Source organism: Ziziphus jujuba, chromosome 6 (assembly GCF_031755915.1).
Source record: "Ziziphus jujuba cultivar Dongzao chromosome 6, ASM3175591v1".
In the NCBI taxonomy this organism is placed as follows: Eukaryota; Viridiplantae; Streptophyta; class Magnoliopsida; order Rosales; family Rhamnaceae; genus Ziziphus; species Ziziphus jujuba.
In genome coordinates, this window is record NC_083384.1 from 18894824 (window position 1) to 18915895 (window position 21072).

Sequence of the window (21072 nt, forward strand, 5' to 3'; positions counted from 1 at the left end):
CATTCATCCTCTCAGTCTGTCCATCGGTTTGAGGATGATTTGCTGTGGAAAACTTCAACTTGGATCCTAACAATTTGAACATCACCGTCCAAAATCTTCTAGTGAGCCGTCAATCCCTATCGCTGACAATATCCCCCGAGATACCAAAATACTTCACAAAATATTTGTGAAACGACTCCGTAGCCACATCAGCAGGGCACGCATGAGGTGTAGCAATGAACAGTGCATACTTGGAGAATTGGACCGCCACCAATATTGACTGCATACCATCCACCTTTGGCAACCCTAGTACAAAATCCATCGATATGGACTGAAAAGGTCTATCGGGAATAGTTAGAGGCTGCAACAAACCCTCGTCTTTCTTCCTCTCCACCTTATCTTGCTGGCAAACAAGACAGGTCTTCACATATGCCTCCACATCATGTTCCATCTTCAGCCAATAATATGATCTAGTGAGCAAAGCAATCATTCTCTCGACTTCAGGATGGCCATCCCATAATGAGTCATGGGATTCCCTCAATAAATCCTTTCTAATTCCTCCTCCAATAGGAATGTAAACTTTGCCACCGCAGGCATAAATGAGATCCTTCTCAAACCAGTACCTCCACACCAACCTTTACTCAATCTCCTTTGCAAGCTTGGTATAGGCAGCAAGCTTTGTTCTCTACTCTTCCACCTATGACATCGCAGCCACATACGCATGCACTTCTTTCTTGCTAAGTGCATCGACCACCTGGTTCTACCTGCCAGAGTGGTGAATCCACTAAAAGTCAAACTCACCAAGGAATTCCTGCCACCTCCCCTGCTTCAGGGTCAGCTTCTTCTACGTCTTGAAGTAGGTGTTGGCCACATTGTCCATCACCACCACAAACTTCGTTCCCAGCAGATAGTGTCTCCAAATGTGCAGGCAATGCACCACTATAGTCATCTCCTTCTCATGGGCTAAGTATCGCTGCTCGATGTCCTTCAACTTACGACTCTCAAAAGCTACGGGGTGGTTCTCCCGCACTAATACCCTTCCAATCACCCTATCAGATGCATCCGTATGCACCTCAAATAGTAAGTTGAACTCAGGCAGCTTCAACACCGATTCTGATGAAATGGCCTCCTTGATCTTCTCAAAGGCCTTTTTGCACCTGTCATCCCATGACCACTTGGCTTCCTTCTTCAGTAAATCTATCAGGGGGCTCATATTTTTCGAATAGCCTTCTATAAACATCCTATAATAGTTAGCTAAACCCAAAAAGGAATGCAACTCTATGACTTTGGTGGGAGCTGGCCACTTCACAATAGCCTGTATCTTCCTCCCATCCATATAGATCTGTCCTTGACCTACCCAGTGTCCAACAAACAGAATCTCGGGGAAACAAAACTCACACTTTTCTTTCTTCATGTACAGTTGATGTTCCCTTAACCTTAAGAATACTGTACGTAAATGCTCCATGTGAGCATCCAAAGTCTCACTATACACCACTATATCATCTAGATATACCACCACAAATCGATCTAAGAACCTATACAACACATCGTTCATTAAGTTGTAGAATGTAGCAGGGGCATTAGTGAGACCAAAAGGCATCACAAGATATTAAAATGAGCCGTACCTTATGACACAGGTCATCTTTTACTCATCTCCTTCTGTAATCCGAACCTGCCAGTATCCAGACCAAACGTCCAACTTGGTGAAAACTCGGGCTTTAGACAACCTATCGAACAAGTTTACTGCATTCAGCACCGGGTACTTGTTCTTAATCATAACCTTGTTCAAAGCTCCATAGTCCACACATCCTCAATGAACCATCCTGCTTCCTCTGGAACAATACCGAGGCACCATAAGGGGCTTTGGATGGTTGAATACAACAAGCATCAATCAACTCATCTGATTGCTTCCTCAATTCCACCAACTCTGATGGTGACATTCTAATTAACACAAAATATTCATAATTTAACACTTGAAATTCAATCTGAAGGTGGATCACTCACCTCAAGCATGCAATTCAATCAAGATCCTCCACAGGATTGATTTCACAATTCATACGTGCTCCTAAGATATCAATATTCCACAAAATCGATTAAATTGCTATTTTAATCGGGTAATTTATACAAGTGTACAAGGAAATTTAACACAAATGTTAACCAAAATTCATAAACAATATATTGAAGCTTACGATGCGAGGATCACAGATTGAGCCTTACCTTCCGAAGATTAGACCTGTGGTGGCTAGGATCTCACCGGAAAGGTCTCGGATTTAAAGTCTTATAATCTCACAAACTATCATGAATTGAGGGAAAAAGACCTCAGATTTGGATTCAAGGAGATCAAATTAGTCAAAAATGGTAGGTAGGGTGATTAGAAACTCACCGGAACTGGGTGTTCCAGTGAGCAGCCGTGGTCATAGGAATTTGCCATCGCCGGCGGCTCATCTGGTGGCCACTAGTCATGAAATTGATAGGGAGGTAGATCTTGTGATGGATGAGCCAATGGAACCGGTTGTGAAGCAAATGAAAGTCTATTTTGGGAGAAATTGATGGTGGAAGAATACAGGCCGTCGCTGGAAAGCGCCTCGATCTGGGCACGTCAAAGATCGGTCGACTGTGATTTTTGGCTTGTCGGTCAGTTTTCAGGTGGGCATCACGGTGGTTCGGTGAGTGTACTGTTCTGGTGGCCTGAAAATGGGCAATGATGGTTGGCTGGTTCTCTCTCCTCCTTCTCTCTCTTCCTTTTCCTTCTCTCACCTCTCTGCCACCTCACTCATTTTTACCCAATTAAAACAAAACACCTACAGGTGCCACTTTGCACTCACGGGTTGGCCAATTTTTTGACAGGTGGCATCACTGTTCACACACACTCACAGATCGATGAATAGTAATTGCTTCTTGGAAAAATTTCATGGGTCCATAACTTTCAAACCATATCTCCAAATCAGGTGTCCCGCTAGTCTACGAACTCGTATCGATGAGTAGTTTATAGCCATGCAAGAGTCAAACCTAAATTTTGTAAGAATAAAAAGTTAATTTGGCACCCTTGGACAGTTCGGATCTCAAATTGTTTTGCTCATAACTTTCAAACTATAGCTCCTTTTCAATGTACTACTAGTCTACGCACTCGAATCGATGCATACTTCACAATGATGCCTCAGGCTACCTAGAATTCTATATGAATCAAAAAATCAAAGTTTAACCCCTCTTGGTCAACGACGGTCAAAGCTGGTCAACATCGGTCAACTTGAGAAAATTCCAATATACTTCGTGACGGGGTGTTACATATGTAAGTAATTAATAGTCTTTTTGGACAATATTATTGGAAAACAATTTTTTAATTAGCTATCAATACATTAGACATCCATGCCACTTAAATATCAATTCTTAAATTTTTATACCACATAGATAGTCATCCATGTTTCCCACATTTTGATACTTTCAAAAAATAAAAAAAATTGAAAGAAGAGTAGTCATCCAGTGGCATTAAAGGTCTGCAACTAGAGGTATAATTTAGTGTATTCAATTTAGAATTTGAAGGATTTTAAAAGTTTTTAGAAGTTTAGAAGTATTCGATTTAAATTTTAAAGGAGTTCATACAAGTCTAATTATATTCAATTAAGATTTTAATGGATTTTATAAAAGTCCATTAAAATCCAGATGTATTCAATTAAGACTTTGTAGAATTCTTTTAAAATCTATAGGTATTTAAAAAGTCATTGATTTTAAAAGATTTTAAAAAATGATGGATTTTAATGGATTTGAAAGGATTTTAAAAGTAAAATTGTCAATATTAAATCAAATCTTTACCTCAAAGCTTTCGTTGGATTGCTATAAATTCTTTATAGAGTCTATGGAATTTCATAACAATCTATCAAATCATTTAAAGTCTATAACTCATTTTAAATCCCTCAAACTCTAAATTGAATACTCCTCATTTAAATTAATTATATGACATCGATGCTACACATAGCATTATATAATTGGCTATGCATATCATGATCTAGGTCAAAACACATTATTATTAATTGAATTTCCTTCACTAACAAAACATAAGCAAAGGGAAGATGAGCCAGCCAATAATTATTTATCAATAATGTTAGACTTATCAAAATATTTACCAAATTTATTTATTAAATGATATGATAGGTGATGTGACAACAGTTAACTAGTTTATTTTTTTAATTCATCTATCTGTTTAAGGGTTTACTTTTTCATATTTTAAATTATTTAAATATGTTAATTAACAACATTTTAACATGTGTCATTCGATTAAATAAATTTGGTTTACATTTTGGTACTTATAGCATTACTGATTACTTATACCATTTCTTAACATTCCTATTACATGTAGGTCTAACTTTTTCTTAACTTATTTTGGATTCTTACATGTAAGACTCTGCCTTTATTGGCATACTTGTTACTCTTTGGCTATATTATCCCCAATTTAGCCACCGCACTCAATATGAGATTTTTTTGTTCAGAGCTTTGTAGGTCATCTATCCTTTAACTACTCCCACCTGAGCATGCATAATTTCAAAGTTCTTTCGAACCCTGAAGCCAATCATTTTGAAAAGGCTTCAGCATTATATAACACCTCGACCAAAGAAAACACTATGAATTTGAATTTTTGACCAAGTTTGATCAGAGTTGATTGAGAGTTAACCCAATGGGTTATATTTTTGACTTTTCGGCATGACTAGAGTTTCATTTTTTACCAGGGCATCATCACAAAGTTCGTGTCAGGACCCATCTAAGATTCCTGATCGGAACCCTAGACAAGCCCTGATTGAGGAAACTCTGTTGGACCGTCCTATATAAAATCCGGCAGCATCTCCCCTGAAGGTTGAGCATGCCCTAAAAATTTCCTGCACAGTAAACACACTCCACCATCATACTACATTATTCCTACCACCTTACTAAAAGGTTTTCCATGAAGTGCAACACTTCAGTATTAAAAGCATAAAAATATAGGTGATGAAAATAAATTAATGAAAACAAATATCTTTGGGACTCATGTCTGCCCACACCACCCAATTAGTCCAGTTTTATATCTCTATACTACTTTATGAACATACCAAGTGCATAAATGTAGATAGAAGAGTAATAAAACAACAGCAACAGCAGCAACAATAATAATAATAATAATGATAAAAATATTAGTACAACTTGCCCGAGGACTACCATATTTGCTCGAAGGCTATCGCACTTGTTTAAAGGCTATCATGCTTGCCCAAAGGCTATCACACTTAATAAAAGGCTATCACACTTACTTGATGGGATGTGTACGATGAGTATGCAATTGATACAGATGATGATAGTAATAACAGACAATAGTAATAATAGAAATTCATAGTCATTAATAGATATGATAAGATAAAATAAAATAAAATAAAATAAAATAAAATATTAAAATTTATAAATATACTACGAAATGTGCACACTCGTAGCGGAGATATGTTTGATACTATATAACATGCTAATATACGATCCCATAATATCAGTTGTCGCAAGTATACTGCTATCAATACGATCTAGGATAGTTGTCTATAATGGCTGTCTAACCCACTAATCTTGTAGGTAGCAAAAGTTACGAGGCTAAGCTATTCATAGGCCGAATAGAATCTTTGTCCCCGTATAATGTACATATAGACATAACAAAACATATATACGTATACATGAAAAAGATATTTGATGCATCATACGATATACCAACGGGGCTAAACAGTACTTCGCGTCCCAAGCACTACCTGACAGGTAGGTTAAAGAGAGAAACCTGAAATCTATCACTTTGGCATACAAGTAGGCTAATCACTAATAACTTACCATGGCGAAAACAATCGTCCTTCAACCGAGGGGATGGTGGATGATGCTCATTGTACATTATACTTTCCAATTCTTAAGCCCATAGCTCCCACAGGATGGCCATACATACGTATGCGCTAACCCATAATAACCATCCATCCTGCGGCCAAAAGGGATATGGCTAATGCTCATTCTACATTATATTTGCCTACCCTTTTTCACCAAAGCTCACGAAGGACAACCATGTATATAACTTGCACGCTAATCCATAACATAATAACCAACCATCCTGTAGTCAAAGAAGGGGAGGTTGATGCTCACTCGGCATTATACTTGCTAACTCTTAGGTCTATGGCTCTCACAAGATGACCATCATATAATAATCAGTCATCCTGTTGCCAAGGAAGGGAATGGCTAATGCTTGCTGTGCATATATACTTGTTAACTCTCTGGACCATGGCTTTAATAGGGTAGTCATATATACTTGTGTGCTAAACAAAATATACAGTGCAGAATACCAATACTGTATGGTGCATCTAAAAACCTATAAGATTTTACAATATCGTAAATACTGAAATTTGATAAAATACAACCGAGTTTGATAAACTTTCGCTAAACTTATAAAATTCCATATTTACTTTAAACAACCAAATAAATCAAACAATTTTATAAAATTTACTATTACCAAAATAATTTCAATTTCAAAAATATTCAAATGCACAAATAGATTTTATATACTAAAAATTATTATTTTTCTTAAATCCATAAAATTAGTTTATGCAAGAATTATATTAAATAACATAAAACTCAGACATAAATAAACATACGTAAATATATTTTATTTTGCATAATAAACTCAACAGTAAAATATAGTATAAATTTAACAATAATTACTTTAAAACCATAGATTTTAATTTTATGTATCAAATATATTTAAATCACATAGAATCTACACAATAAAATTAAATAACAATTTCCTTACATTTTTAAAACATATATAATGTTTTATTTATTTATTTTTTAATTTTAAATAACACAACAAATATTTATAAACATCTTTGTTTAGAATAATGCATAACATTAGCTGAAATCAAATACAACAGTTTAAATACTTTGGCATAATCTAACAATATAAATTTAAATAATGTATTAAATCTAAATTTAGCAAATAATTACAATTAAACATAACAAATATATCCATAATCATCCACAAGAGAATATTTACACATTCAATCATAAATATACGCATATATGTGCGCACGAGCGTGCACACACACACACAAACTGATATACAATCTTTTAGTGAGTACCTATCTATTCTTATATATATTTTTTCATATATATATTTACACATATATATATATATATATATATATTCACATATGTATACACAACCTTTCAACAAATATATATATATATATATATATTCATATATTCACAATATATATATATATATATATTTCAATTTACACACATGCTAGCTTATATTTCATACAATAATCCCAATCAAGTGCTACAAATATACTTACAAAATTTTATAAAAGTCCTTTTATACATTCTAGCTCAGTACTGGATATCTAAAATGTTATGGAAATATTACTTGGGCTTCCATAAAAGCAAATAAAAACACAATTAAGATTCTATAGTCCCAATTTCATTCCATGACTCAAGAATTTCCAATATTTTCCTCCCAATTGGATAAAATACAAACTGAACCCCATTGACCTAACTAAAAATTGTGGGTATTTTAGCATCTTGACAATTAATTTAAACTAATCATTCCTTTAGCCTCTAGCAATCATTAGGAATCTAATTGTAATGATAATTGGCTAAAACCTTGTCCATTTTCTGTCCAATTTCAACATAAACACAAAACTTAGCTCCATCAATGGTAACTTCTCAGATACTCAACTACAATTCACATTCTAGCTACCACATTGAAGCTTATGATGAGAGCATCAAGAATGTACCTTCAATTTGTCCAACCACCGTCGAAGGTGACCGGAATCCCATTAGGAAGTTGCTACCAAAATGAGTTTTGTCATATCTCACAAATAAGCAAGATTTGAGCCAATTCAAATTGGAAATAGACTTAGGGGGTTCGAATTTGTGGGAAGGACCACCCATTTAACCTCATACTTATCGAAAGACAGCGATCGAAAAATGTGACCTCCATCGATTTTCCTAGTTTTTCGGTGAACCTAGGCCATTTCATGGCAAGATAAAGGTGGCTATAGGTTCCTGGTAGTGTGAGTTTCAATTTGGTATAAGTATTTTCTGATGAGTGACAAAAATTTGAAAGTTATTTTAGAGAGGAATTGGCTACCATGGTCATGCGGTACAAATGGTTGCTGCTGGTTCTTTTCTTTTTTTTTTTTCGTACATGATGGGGAGAAGGTGATGAAAAAGAGTTAGTGGGAGAGTAACGTATCTAAAATAAAAGAAAAAAAAATATTAATATAAATCCCATTAATGATATGTAAATCTATCTTTTCGTAAAAACTAATAATAATTGATAATGACGTATTTATTTATTTTAAAAAAATTATATTCTTGATAATTAATTGTTTTGTTGAGTCACACACTCTAATAAACTTTTTGAAAGTAAACAGTCTATAATTAAAGTAAACCTTTTGCCAGTTTATTATTTTGTATAACGGTTTTTTTTTTTTTTTTTTTGGTCCCTTACCACATCAATTTGACAGAGTTATTAAACAAAGTCATTAAAAACATTTTTTTTTTTAACAAAAAAATGAATGTCTATAATTTTGATATGACAAAAAAAAATTTGTAGATTAACTTATAGGGTAATTAATTAGTAATACAGACAAAATGAGAAGTTTCCTTAGTAACATTAATATTCAAAAGAAATATTCAATTAATGTTCATAGTACAATAATTTTATTTTCAATTTTAATTTAATTTTTATTTTTATTATAAACGTAGCTAAATTTTCTTCTACCTTTTTTTTTTCCCCAACAACGAAACCCAACATAGTAATTAAGGGACCACTTTTGTATTTATCTATGTATCTGCTTCGTCCTGAATCTCCACGTGCATGAATGAACGAACCCACCTACATTTCTTTCTGCCATGAAAGTTGAATAATTTCACAAATTGGTACTCTGAAAACTTCTCTATAAAAGGGTGTCACCCCCAAGGCAAATAACACATCCCATATCCATCAATCACTAAAAAGACCACAAATAGTTTGAGCGATTGTATTGTTAATATCGTAGCAGCCCAAAAAAAAAAAAAAAAAGGCTTCTCAAGCGAAACTTGTTGTGGCTTGCCTGATCCTATCCTTGGCCTTAATCCAAATCTCTGAGGTGCTGGTGGTTCCATAGCTACCTACTGGGATGTGGAAAAAGGATATCTAGCGGATCTCTGTAAAACTAAACTCTATTCTTACATAAACGTAGCCTATATTAAGAGTTTTGGCAATGGCAAACCCGTCTCCGCCCTCTGCGAGGGGACCAGTTGCATCCATTTGGGTGAAGACATAAAGGCTTGTCAGCTAATTGGCACTAAGGTCCTCGTCTCTCTTGGAGAACCTTTTAATACGTATTCTCTGAAATCTGTTGACGATGCCAAAGTGGTTGCGAAGCAATTATGGGATTCCTATGTGGATGAAGTTAACTTTGACGGCATAGATTTTCGCATAGAGAATGGCTCCGCACTATATTATGAATATCTTGCACAGCCCTTGAAGGATTATGCCACAAAAAATAACAAAGAAATCATTTTATCAGCATTCCCTGGGTGTGTTTATCCTGATGAATATCTTGCAAGAGCCATTAATGCAAGTCATTTTGACATTATCTGGATTCAATGCTTCAACAATAGTGCATGCCAGTATGATTCTAGTTTCTAAAATCCTGATGATCTGCTTTCGATTTCTTGGAAGGCATGGAATTTGACGGTTCACGACAAGACAAAGCTGTTTCTGGGGATACCGGTGACCAAAGATATTCCCGGGTTCATCCTATTTGACAGGCTGATCGATACAGTTATTCCCCATATATCTGATGAAACTCAAGATTAACAAAACAATATTTAAGAATTAATGCCTTGTAAAAAATGCTCTGTTTCACATACTACAAACAGAGGTCATATAACACATATATATAGATAGTAAACAGCTATGTACTATGTAATACATATGATAAGTATACATAACCATAATTATCCCCTAAGCCCTTTATCCTTATCTCTACACAATCCCATATCCTTTAGGATATCTTCACCTTTATCACACGGGTGGCCACATGGGCTGTCATCATCTTTTAGGTGGTTGATATTCTTTGTTATTCTGGCAGTATCTGTTGTGTGAGGTCTATCATCCCCCTCAAGTTGGCGAAGGGAATTTTATGGACTCCCAACTTGAACCGGAAATGAGTGAAGAGGTCTTTCGACAGAGGCTTTGTAAAAATGTCTACAATTTGAGATGAGGAGGGAAGATACCATGTAACAAAGGAACCATCAGCAACCTTCTTATGCATGAAATGAAAATCAAGAGAGATATGTTTGGTTCGGTGGTGAAACACAGGATTAATAGACATATGTAAGGCACTCTTATTATCAGAGAACAGCTGAAAGGGCTGAGAGGAGTGAAGACCCAGTTCATGCAAAAGGTAAGAAATCCACGTAAGTTCAGCAGTTGCAGAGGCCATCGCTCTGTATTCTGCTTCAGTGCTTGAACGAGACACTATTGTCTGCTTCTTGGATGACCAGGAAATGCAGTTGGCACCAAAGAAAACACAATAGCTTGATGTGCTCCTTTGGGTGAGAAGACATCCTGCCCAGTCAGCATCTGAACACCCATTTACAGTTCTAGTACTTTGGGCAAGAAACCTTAAACCATACAGCATCGTGCCTTTTAAATAACGAAGTATCCGCTTGACCATCTTCAGATGTAGCATGGTTGGTTTCTGAAAAAATTGACAAACCCAATTGACTACAAATTGGATGTCAGGCCGGGTAAACGTTAAATACTAAAGCGCTCCAACTAATTAACGGTATGCTGTGGCATCCACGGGATCATCATTAGTGAAGAATGGAGTAACTTTCATAGATAGTGGAGTGGAGATGGGTGTAGCTTCAAGCATGTTTGCTCTTTGAAGAAGATCACGTGTATATTTAGTCTGAGAAAGGAATTTAGTTTGAGAAAGGAACAAACCACCATGGAACATGTTAACTTCAAGAACGAGGAAATAATGAAGGTTGCCGAGGTCTTTCAAGGCAAAACTGTGCCCAAACATTGAATGCATTTGGAGATGGTAGTAGAACTGGTTCCTGTGATTAAGACATCATCCACATAGATTAACAAAATAATGAGATGAGTATCAGTTTTGTATGCAAACAAGAGGGATCAGTATGACTACAAACAAATCCCATATGAAATAAGTAGGTAGACAATTTATCAAGCCAGGCTTATGGTATCTGTTTGAGGCCATATAGGGATTTGTGTAGACGGCAAACATGTGTAGGTTTGTGTGGATCATAGAACCCCTGTGGTTGCTCCATGTAAACTGTCTCTTTGAGATCACCATGCAAAAAAGCATTCCAAACATCCAATTGCTTCAAAGGCCATCCAGATGACACAGCCAGAGACATGATTAAATGAATGGTCGTAGGTTTAACTACAGGACTGAACGTTTCATCGTAGTCCAAGCCAGCAACTTGAGTATATCCTTGTGCCACTAAACGGGCTTCATATTTATCTAGACAACCATCCTCTTTTAATTTTTTTTTTAAAGACCCACTTCGATCCAACAATGTTACCATGAGTAGGCCGTGGCACCAACGACCAGGTGTGATTTTTGTGGAGGGCATCTAACTCGTCAAGCATAGCTTGGGTCCATTCTGGTGACTTGAAAGCTTGTTTAACTGATGTGGGTTCTGAACTCGGTAAAAGATGAGTGATAAGAAGCCACGTGGGAGGTAGGTTGCAATTCAGAATGACAATCAGGATGTTTTCTTAACTGATTCCGTGTGAGCATAGGATGGGTATGAGTGGTGTGTGGCGATTGTGGTTGTGGAATGGGAAGGTCAATAAAAAGCCCGCTGGAAATATCTGGAAGTGGAGAATAGCTAGAGATGGAGTCAGAGGAGGAGTCTATTTATGGAGAGATAATTGGAGATGTTGGAGGAGAGGAAGAGTGGGGTAAAGCAGAAAGTGGAGTGGGTTTGAAGGGGAGTAGACTCCTCATCCATGCAGCAATCTTGATGACTATGGATCGGTTGAGAAGAATTGTTTGAGTGGTGCATGGTCTCTTGTGGCTGTGGTTTATTTGGTTAGTGCCACTCATCTACTTCTGGATGCATTGTTAAAGGAAGTTGATCCTGTGAAACATTATCAAAAGAAGATTTATAAGGAAAAACAGTCTCATCAAAAACCACATGTATAGATATAAAGATTTTATTTGTGGTTGGATTCAAACATCTGTAACCTTTATGCATGGGACTATATCCTATGAATACACACGGATAGGATTTTTTTCTAAATTTGGTATCTCCTTGATTCCATAAGTAAGGAAAACACCAGTAACCAAGAACTTTAAGCCCAGTATAGTCTGGATTCCTACCATATAACTGATAATATGGTGTCTTCATGGCTAAAACAGAGGACAGAAGTCGATTAATTAAATATACAGCAGTTAAAAACACATCAACCCAATATTTTAGTGGGATATTAGCAAAGAATATCAACCACCTAAAAGATGATGACAACCCATGTGACCACCCATGTGATAAAGGTGAAGATATCCTAAAGGATATGGGATTGTGTAGAGATAAGGATAAAGGGATTAGGGGATAATTATGGTTATGTATACTTATCATATGTATTAAGTAGTACGTAGCTGTTTACTATCTATATATATGTATTATATCATTGCCTATGTAAGTTTTCTTAAGAGATAGGATACCTGGGCTATTAGTCATATAAGCATTTGCTCCAATGTCAGCATAAAATTAACTGCTACCAGCATCTTTGAAGGAAGTATGAGCTTCTACCCGTGTTTCATCTTTGTCCAAATAATCATACCTATACCAACACTTGGAAGAAGTATTGTATGGCATCTCATAAATTTGACATATAATAGGACAGTTAGCACTAGAATGATTACCATTATTGTCACTCCTTTGTATCTGCTGGTTTTAAATTCTTGATGGTCCTCGGATCCGCCGATTTTCCCCCTGTTGAGTTTGCCGATTCCATCTACTATCATCATAATTATGATGTGGTGCAAATCAGTTTGCAAGAGCAAAACCTCGTCCCCGTGAGGAGAAACGGCCACCTCCACGATTTCCATATCCTCTACTACGCTGACTAATAAAGGCTTGATTGAGATCAATTTCTTGATTGAGATCAATTTGTTTAACTTCTTCCTAATCTAGCAGCATCTGTTCATGACTTCTCAAGGCTAAGATGAATTGTGTGAAGGTCGGGTAAGGTTGTTTCGAGAGCATTGCCAATCTAAAGTCTTGATATTTTTGTCCTATTCCCCGAGATAAGTGAAAACACTTATCTAAATCTTCAATCGGTTTCCCTATGGCTGCCAAATTATCACACAGGGTGTTGAAACCTTTGATAAACTCATCGATTGAGGAATTACCTTTTCGCAATCCCATGAGACTATCAGTTAAAAATATCTCCTTCTCTTTGGTAGCAGGGAACAAATGTTCTTCTATTTTGATCCACACAAGATATGCAGTATCTAATCCAAAAGTGAAACTCAGAATATCAATGGACATTATTCCCAACAGCCATGTAATTAAAAGGCCATCGTTACTCATCCACAACATATGATTAGGATTTATGACCTATCTGGTTTCATCACTTGAATCGGAAAGCTTAGCCAATGGAATGGCATCATCAAGGATATGATGATAGATTCCTAAGCTTCAGATGAGAGGAATAATCTGTGCCCGCCATAAAAGGTAGTTTGTTGAATCTAACTTGATTGAGATAAGACTGGGGCATTGATGAAAAGATTGAATTGTCAATCTCGGTTCCACCTCAGTGATAACATTCAGATTGATCTTTGAGTGCTCTGATATCATGATGAAACTCAAGATTAACAAAATAATATTTAAGAAATAATGCCTTGTAAAAAATGCTCTGTTTCACATACTACAAACAGAGGTCATATAACACATATATATAGATAGTAAACAGCTACGTACTACGTAATACATATGATAAGTATACATAACCATAATTATCCCCTAATCCCTTTATACTTATCTCTACACAATCCCATATCCATTAGGATATCTTCACCTTTATCACACGGGTGGCCACATGGGTTGTCATCATCTTTTGGGTGGTTGATATTCTTTGTTATTCTGGCAGTATCTATTGTGTGAGGTCTATCAATATCAACGACCAACTCAAAGTATGCAGGTGTGTTGGTATGGAATAGTACATATGATCTGGAAACACATTACAGTTCCTGTATGAAGGGGAAAGTCTATGAAAAGTAATATTTATATGTATGTCATATGTATGTGAAAAAGTGATTGTATGTGCCTAAAATAATTATACTACTAAATAAATTGGGCACTACTAGATCCCTTTGAGTTTGAATTATTGAAAAATGCTGGGAAATGTTTAATTATTATCCTATTTTATGTAATATTGTGTGGAATAAATTAAATATTTAATCTAGTTTGCTCCTTTTATATAAAAGAATATATCACAAGTACTGGTATAACGAAAAGCAACACAATCTGATTCTACCCTAGGCGTGTGTAATTCGCAAAATGTTTGTTGTGAAAAACCATTATTTAATGTGCACATACTTGTATCAAGAGCCAACTAATGATGCATAAGGTCACTTCTTGCTTATGGTTGTCAAATTTTGAATTCCATTTAATTCATGTTATAGCATACTTTGTTCATTCTTATTTTTAATATCCTTTTCAGTTTTTTCAAAAAAATTCTAATTTTAATAGCTAATATATTATCTAAATTAAATATTTAATATAATGGATAAATAAATATTACTTAATTACATTTTTAATTTGGGTAATGAACCCAGATATGTATCATGATGGATTCTACCTCAGGTTTAAAAAATCAAAATTTTTGTGGAAATTTCCATATTTTCAAAGGGTGAATAGAAAATCTTGGTCGCAAATGAAAATAAAATTTTCAAAATTTTCAAATTTTTATCAAAATTTTCATTAAATATTCACATAAATTCCTTCATAGTTTTATAAATAAATTCTATAATTTTCATAAAAAGTTCTAAAATTTCTGTAAAAATTTCTATTAAATTTAATTTTTTTTTCAAATTTTTTATAGAAAATTAATAACTATGATTAATGTTTAACAATCTACCAATCCATCATTTGTTATCATAATAGATTTAATATTTTTATAAATATTATAATAGATATAAATTATAATATACACAAAAATACAAAATATGTATGTGAAATAATAAATATTATATTATTAATATTATATAGTAGATAAATATTATAAAAATGTGTAGAGAATATATTCTCTGCAAATGTTTATGGAATGTCAATAAGTAGAAAGTCGTGGTACCTTTTCAAACTTAACCATCAGAAGATAATAATTTTGTATACAATTAATCAATATCATATAATGATTCACAAATCGCTTAAATTAATATCGACAATGAAAAAAATATAGATGCATATGTATAATATGAAGAGCATCTCCAATGGGTGTAAATTGTTATACTTTGTTGCCATATCAGAAATATAAATATGATAGATTGTTATACTTTTATCATCAAATAAAATATTAAAGCATTGTACAAATAGCATTCCATAAATAAAATTTTTAATTGGAATATTTGTAAATTTTAAAAATTGTAAGTTAATATAACTTTTGAATCTTTTGGCACGATAAATATGATAATTCTTCTAGATAACCATTAATATTACATATAAATTCACCCACAAATATATTTAAGTTTGTTTTATCTAAAATATATATATATATATATATCAAAACTCATCCAATGATATATGCAAATAAAATTATCATTTAACATTTAAAATAATTATGATGAAATAACTCCTGGCTTTGAAATATAATATCAATGAACTTGCTTGTATTTCCACAAAATTCTTAGCGCTAAGCATTGTCTTTAATAACAACATCTTCAATTATATTTTCAACAAAATTGACAAAAAAAAATCAATTATAGAAACATAAATCATTGCATAATCAACTTCATACTTATCAAATAATTCATATTCATCATGTTTAATTGCACTTAAAATATCGGCAAACAATTTGAATATAAAATTTTATATTATAAAATCTTCATCTACAATATCTACAACATTAAACTTTCACATAACATCTATATCTATGTCAATATATATATATTTTTTTATATTTTTCCTTTCTTGCTTTTTCTTTTTCACTTTTTCTCTTCTATGTATTTTTTAACCTTTTTCTACTATTTTTCCAACTTCTTTTTCTTTTTTGGTTTCTCCCTCTATTTATATAGTTGTGACACTTTCGATGAAATATGATTTTGAATTTCAATTTTTTTTTTAATTTAATTTTTGACTCTTAAATTTTGAATCCTGAAATTTATATTTTGAAAATATAAATTTAAAATATATAATTTATCTCTCCATCAAAACATAAATTTCAAATATACCTTATTTTTACATATAAAAATTTTAATTTGATTAGATAAAAAATTTGATTTAAATGTACTAATTGTGTTTTTATAAATCTCTTCCCTTATCCAATTTTTTTTTTTTAATTTTAAGGATCTTTCCTTTTATATATATTTTAAAATATTCTTAATAAAACAATTATTTTTGTTAAATTTTTATATTTCATTATTTCTATTTACAATTATTTATACCAAATATCTTACTTTGTAGATATTAGTCAAATTTTGTATAAATATATATATATATATATATTTATGATTAATAAAAATCATGCCTTGACATATTTTCCAAAAAATCTTCAATTATCTTTTATATTAAATGTTAGATATTTAATATAATATCTCTGAGGCGGCTGTTGTTCCCATAGCTACCTACTGGGGTCAATACACCGATGCGCAAGAAGGACATCCAGCAGATCTCTGTAAAACTCGCCTCTATTCCTACGTAAACGTAGCCTATAACAACCAATTTGGTGTTGAAGTGTGGCAATTTTGCCACTTGATGGTGCATGTCACCGGCTAGCATGCACACCTTGGTATCAAATCATTTCCTTTTATGAGTTTATATTTTTTGTATGTTTTTAATTGATGCAAGGTATATTTTGATAATGTTTTGTGACTAAGTTATGTATGAAAAATTATAGGCAAAATTATGCACAAAAGAGTAGGAATGTTATGCTTGAAATGCCTATGGTGCTGGATTCATAATTTCCAGCAACATAGTTCCACTATTTATCTTATATCTCAGGTTGCAAATGGAGTTTTGGGTTGAAATTTTGAAGGATGTCTACAGACATATATAGAAGACTATGGTTTAAATTTCAGGTCAAAATGACATGGGAAAGTCCATTTTCTATTCCAAACTGATTGCTGTATCTGATGGGCCCAGTATGCAGAGTATGGGTCAGTTTTGGAGCTGTTTGGCCCATGATCCGGTTCCAGAACTTTCCTAGCTCTTGGAACAATATTTATTGATGACCAAGGATGCTTCAAACCAAGTTTCATAAGCTGATACAAAGGGGAACTAAGTAGGTGAAGCTAGTTTGGTTGTTTACCCAAACTAGTTAAACAATAGGAACTTAGTTCAAACCATGTGCCACTTTTTACTATATTTGGAATAGACATGTTGCAGCTGGTTTTTGACTCTTTTGTGTATGAAAAGTTAGGTGTTGACCATTTTACTTTTTAAATTTCAAATACTTTACTCATTTTATAAGCTCACATGCTTGGCATGTGTGAACTAGTTGTAATTTCAAGCTTATATTGTAAAATGAATGAAATGGCTATACATCTAAGCCTCATTTTCAAAACCCAACGTGGTCCCCTTCTTCAACACCTTAAAACACTTTAGGAACCCTAAAAACCAGAAAACACCATAACCAAAACCTAAAAACACAACTCACACACAACCATTCCGAAGAGCATCACCAAAAGCTTGCTTGTTGATAACACTTCAAGCTAACTTGCTTTTGGTCATAACCTTCTCACCCCAACATTTGGCAGTGGCCGAGACGTGGTACTCGACATTTCTGATCACGGCAACACCTTGGCCAGTTGGATCCGTTTAGGCGAAGACGTAGAGGCTTGTCAGCAAAATGGCACTAAGGTCCTCGTCTCTCTTGGAGGACCTTTTGGAACTTATTCACTGAAATCTGTTGACGATGCCGAAGCGGTTGCCAACCAATTATTGGATTCCTATCTGTATCAAGGTGGCTTTGACGGCATAGATTTTCGCATAGAAAGTGGCTCCGCACTATATTATGAAAATCTTGCAAAGCAATTGAAGGATGGTGCCAAACGAAAGAACAGAGAAATCATTTTATCAGCATTCCCTGGGTGCGTTTATCCTGATAATTATCTGGCAAGAGCCATTAATGCAAATCACTTGGACATTATTTGGATTCAGTACTTCAACAACAGTGCCTACCAGTATGATTCTAGTTTCGAAACTCCTGATGATCTGCTTTTGATTTCTTGGAAGGAATGGAATTCGTTGGTCGACGAAAAGACGAAGCTGTTTCTGGGGATACCGGCGTCCGCAACTATTCCCGGGTACATCCCACCGCAGAAGCTGCTCGATATAGTTATTCCCAATATAACAGTTGGGACGACCGACTCAAAGTATGCAGGTGTTTCGGTATGGAACCGTTATTATGATCTGGAAATAAATTACAGTCGCTCTATCTACGGGAAAGTCTAAGTGTGAGCAATATATTTGTATATATATAATATGTGTGTGAAAAAGTTGTTTTTACGTGCCCTGAAATAATTATATTACTAAATAAATTGGGCACTACTAGATCACTTTGAGTTTGAATTATTGAAAATTGGTGGGAAATGTTTAATTATTATCCAATTTTATGTAATATTGTGTGGAATAAATTAAATATTTAATCTAGTTTACTACTTTCATTTAAAGTATCACAAGTATTGGTGTAACGAAAGCAACATAATCTGATTCTACCCCCAGGCATGTGTAATTCACAAAATATTTGCTGTGAAAAGCCAGTATTTAATGTGCACAAACTTCCATCAAGAGCCAACTAATGATGCATAAGGTCACTTCTTGCTTACGGTTGTCAATTTTTGAATTCCAATTAATTCATGTTACAGTATACTTTTTTCATTTTTATTTTTAATATCCTTTTCATATTTTTCAAAAAATGATAATTTTAATAGCTAATATATTATATACATTAAATATTTATTATAATGGATAAATAAATATTACTTAATTACATTTTAAATTTGGATAATGAACCAAGATATGTATTATGATAGATTCTGGCCGAGGTTTAAAAAATCAAAATTTTTATAGAAATTTTTATATTTTCAAAAGGTTAAAAAGAAATCTTGGTCCCAAATAAAAATAGGTAAAATTTTCAAAATTTCTATCAAAATTTTTTATGTTTCCATAAAATTTCCATTGACATTTTCTTTAAATATACATATCAATTGTTTCACAATTTTATTAAAAAAAAAATCTATAATTTTCATAAAATTTTTAAAATTTCTATGAAAATTTTTGTTAAATTTATTTTTTAAATTTTTTTTTATCAAAAAACTAATATTGATGTTTAACAGTCTACCTATCCATCGTTTTTATATTTCTATAGATTATAATATAGACAAAGATACAAAATATGAATATGAAATAAATGACAAATATTATATTATTAATATTACATAGTAGATAAATATTATATGTGCAGGGAATATATTCTGTGCAAATATAGCTAAATCAATTGATGAAATGTTTATAAAATGTGAAAGTTGTGGTACGTCGTAGCACTTAACCATCGGCAGATAATAATTTTATATGCAATAAACAAATATTATATAATGATTATCAAGAAGAATAACCACATATAATACAAATTTATATAGTAGGTATATTAACAATTATACGCAAAATTATTAAAGAGATTTGACTTTTAATAATTACGTCTCATATTTCATATCTTAAAATGAGGATAAGAAAAACACCAATTATTTTGCAACTACCTACAAATTATATGTGGTATTGAGATGATATTGTATGACATATAATATAATTGTAATGATTATTTTATATATTTTAATTAATAAATATTTTTATTAAGTATGTATTTTTTTCTTGTGCATACTTTTTATTGATAATAATATATTTATGATTATTAATGTTTAGTATACATTATTGACTAAAAGAAATATAAAATTCATTTAATATTTTTGCAATTTTAATTGTCAATTTGATAATTAAATGATTAAATAAATTAATTGTAAAGTTTCATTAAAAAAATTTAAATTTTTAAAAATAAATTCCCGTCAACTTCTGTTATTTTTTATTAGTTTTTATCAATATTTGATAATTTTCAATATTTCATTAGATATTTTATTATTTTAAACCTTCAACATTCCCATTAATATCAATTTTTTTGAACCTTAATTTTAATAGTCGATCAGCTAACTTGTTGCTAAAGAAGGGAGCGATTATCCTTCTATTTTGTGGCTTGAAGCCCACAATTAATTTTGAAAATTAAGATTAAGATTAGTATTATTATGATATCGGACCAATTGCAGGGTTATTGAGGCATACTAGCTTGATGTGTATTTTTGCTTTGTTTATTTTTTATCGAAAATACTGCATATATATCTCCACTGGAATTAAGAAGTTGAAATTGAAAAGCATTAAAAGTCAAAATGTATTTAGGCACAAATATCGTCTAATAAATACAACATAACTATATCGTCAATTCAAGGACATAATGCAGCCATCTTGTTAGTTAATGTTGGTTGATTTTCTTGAGGGAGTTTTGATTCATGGTTTGTACCCAAAAAAAAAAAAATCAAATTTAATTAAAATTAGATAAGAGATGTAAGTGATATTTGATTCACAAATCATTTAAATTAATATGGACAAAGAAAAAATACAAATTAGATGCATATGTATAATATTAAGAGTATCTCCAATGGGTGTGGATTGTTATACTTTTGTTGCCACATCAGAAATATAAATAAGAGATTATGGACAGAAGAGAAAAAAAAGAAAAAACATTGTGACTTATCAAAATAATCCTTATTAAAATATTTTTCAAAAGGAAAAATAAATAATTAAGTAAATCTTCAA

General features: G+C 32.9%; 2 protein-coding genes across 2 annotated transcripts; both read left to right on the top strand.

Moving 5' to 3' along the window:
• The first annotated feature begins 7672 nt into the window (after positions 1–7672).
• Positions 7673–9829, top strand: LOC132804040 (acidic endochitinase-like). Its single transcript, XM_060817921.1, has 3 exons — positions 7673–7781; positions 9207–9586; positions 9692–9829. Exons 1-3 carry the CDS (start codon positions 7673–7675, stop codon positions 9827–9829), a joined length of 627 nt encoding a protein of 208 aa, XP_060673904.1.
• Positions 9830–11883: 2054 nt separating this feature from the next.
• Positions 11884–18663, top strand: LOC132804041 (endochitinase Ziz m 1.0101-like). Its single transcript, XM_060817922.1, has 2 exons — positions 11884–12026; positions 17967–18663. Exons 1-2 carry the CDS (start codon positions 11884–11886, stop codon positions 18661–18663), a joined length of 840 nt encoding a protein of 279 aa, XP_060673905.1.
• Positions 18664–21072: the final 2409 nt, after the last annotated feature.

Excerpts from the sequence above, each read along its gene's own strand:
- LOC132804040 (XM_060817921.1), top strand. The coding sequence starts at position 7,673 with ATGGTAACTTCTCAGATACTCAACTACAATTCACATTCTAGCTACCAC. Across the intron at positions 7,782-9,206 it reads TTGTCCAACCACCGTCGAAG|CCTATATTAAGAGTTTTGGC; the intron begins GTGACCGGAATC and ends ACATAAACGTAG. Across the intron at positions 9,587-9,691 it reads ATCTTGCAAGAGCCATTAAT|GCATGGAATTTGACGGTTCA; the intron begins GCAAGTCATTTT and ends ATTTCTTGGAAG.
- LOC132804041 (XM_060817922.1), top strand. The coding sequence starts at position 11,884 with ATGGAGTCAGAGGAGGAGTCTATTTATGGAGAGATAATTGGAGATGTT. Across the intron at positions 12,027-17,966 it reads ATCTTGATGACTATGGATCG|TGGCCGAGACGTGGTACTCG; the intron begins GTTGAGAAGAAT and ends AACATTTGGCAG.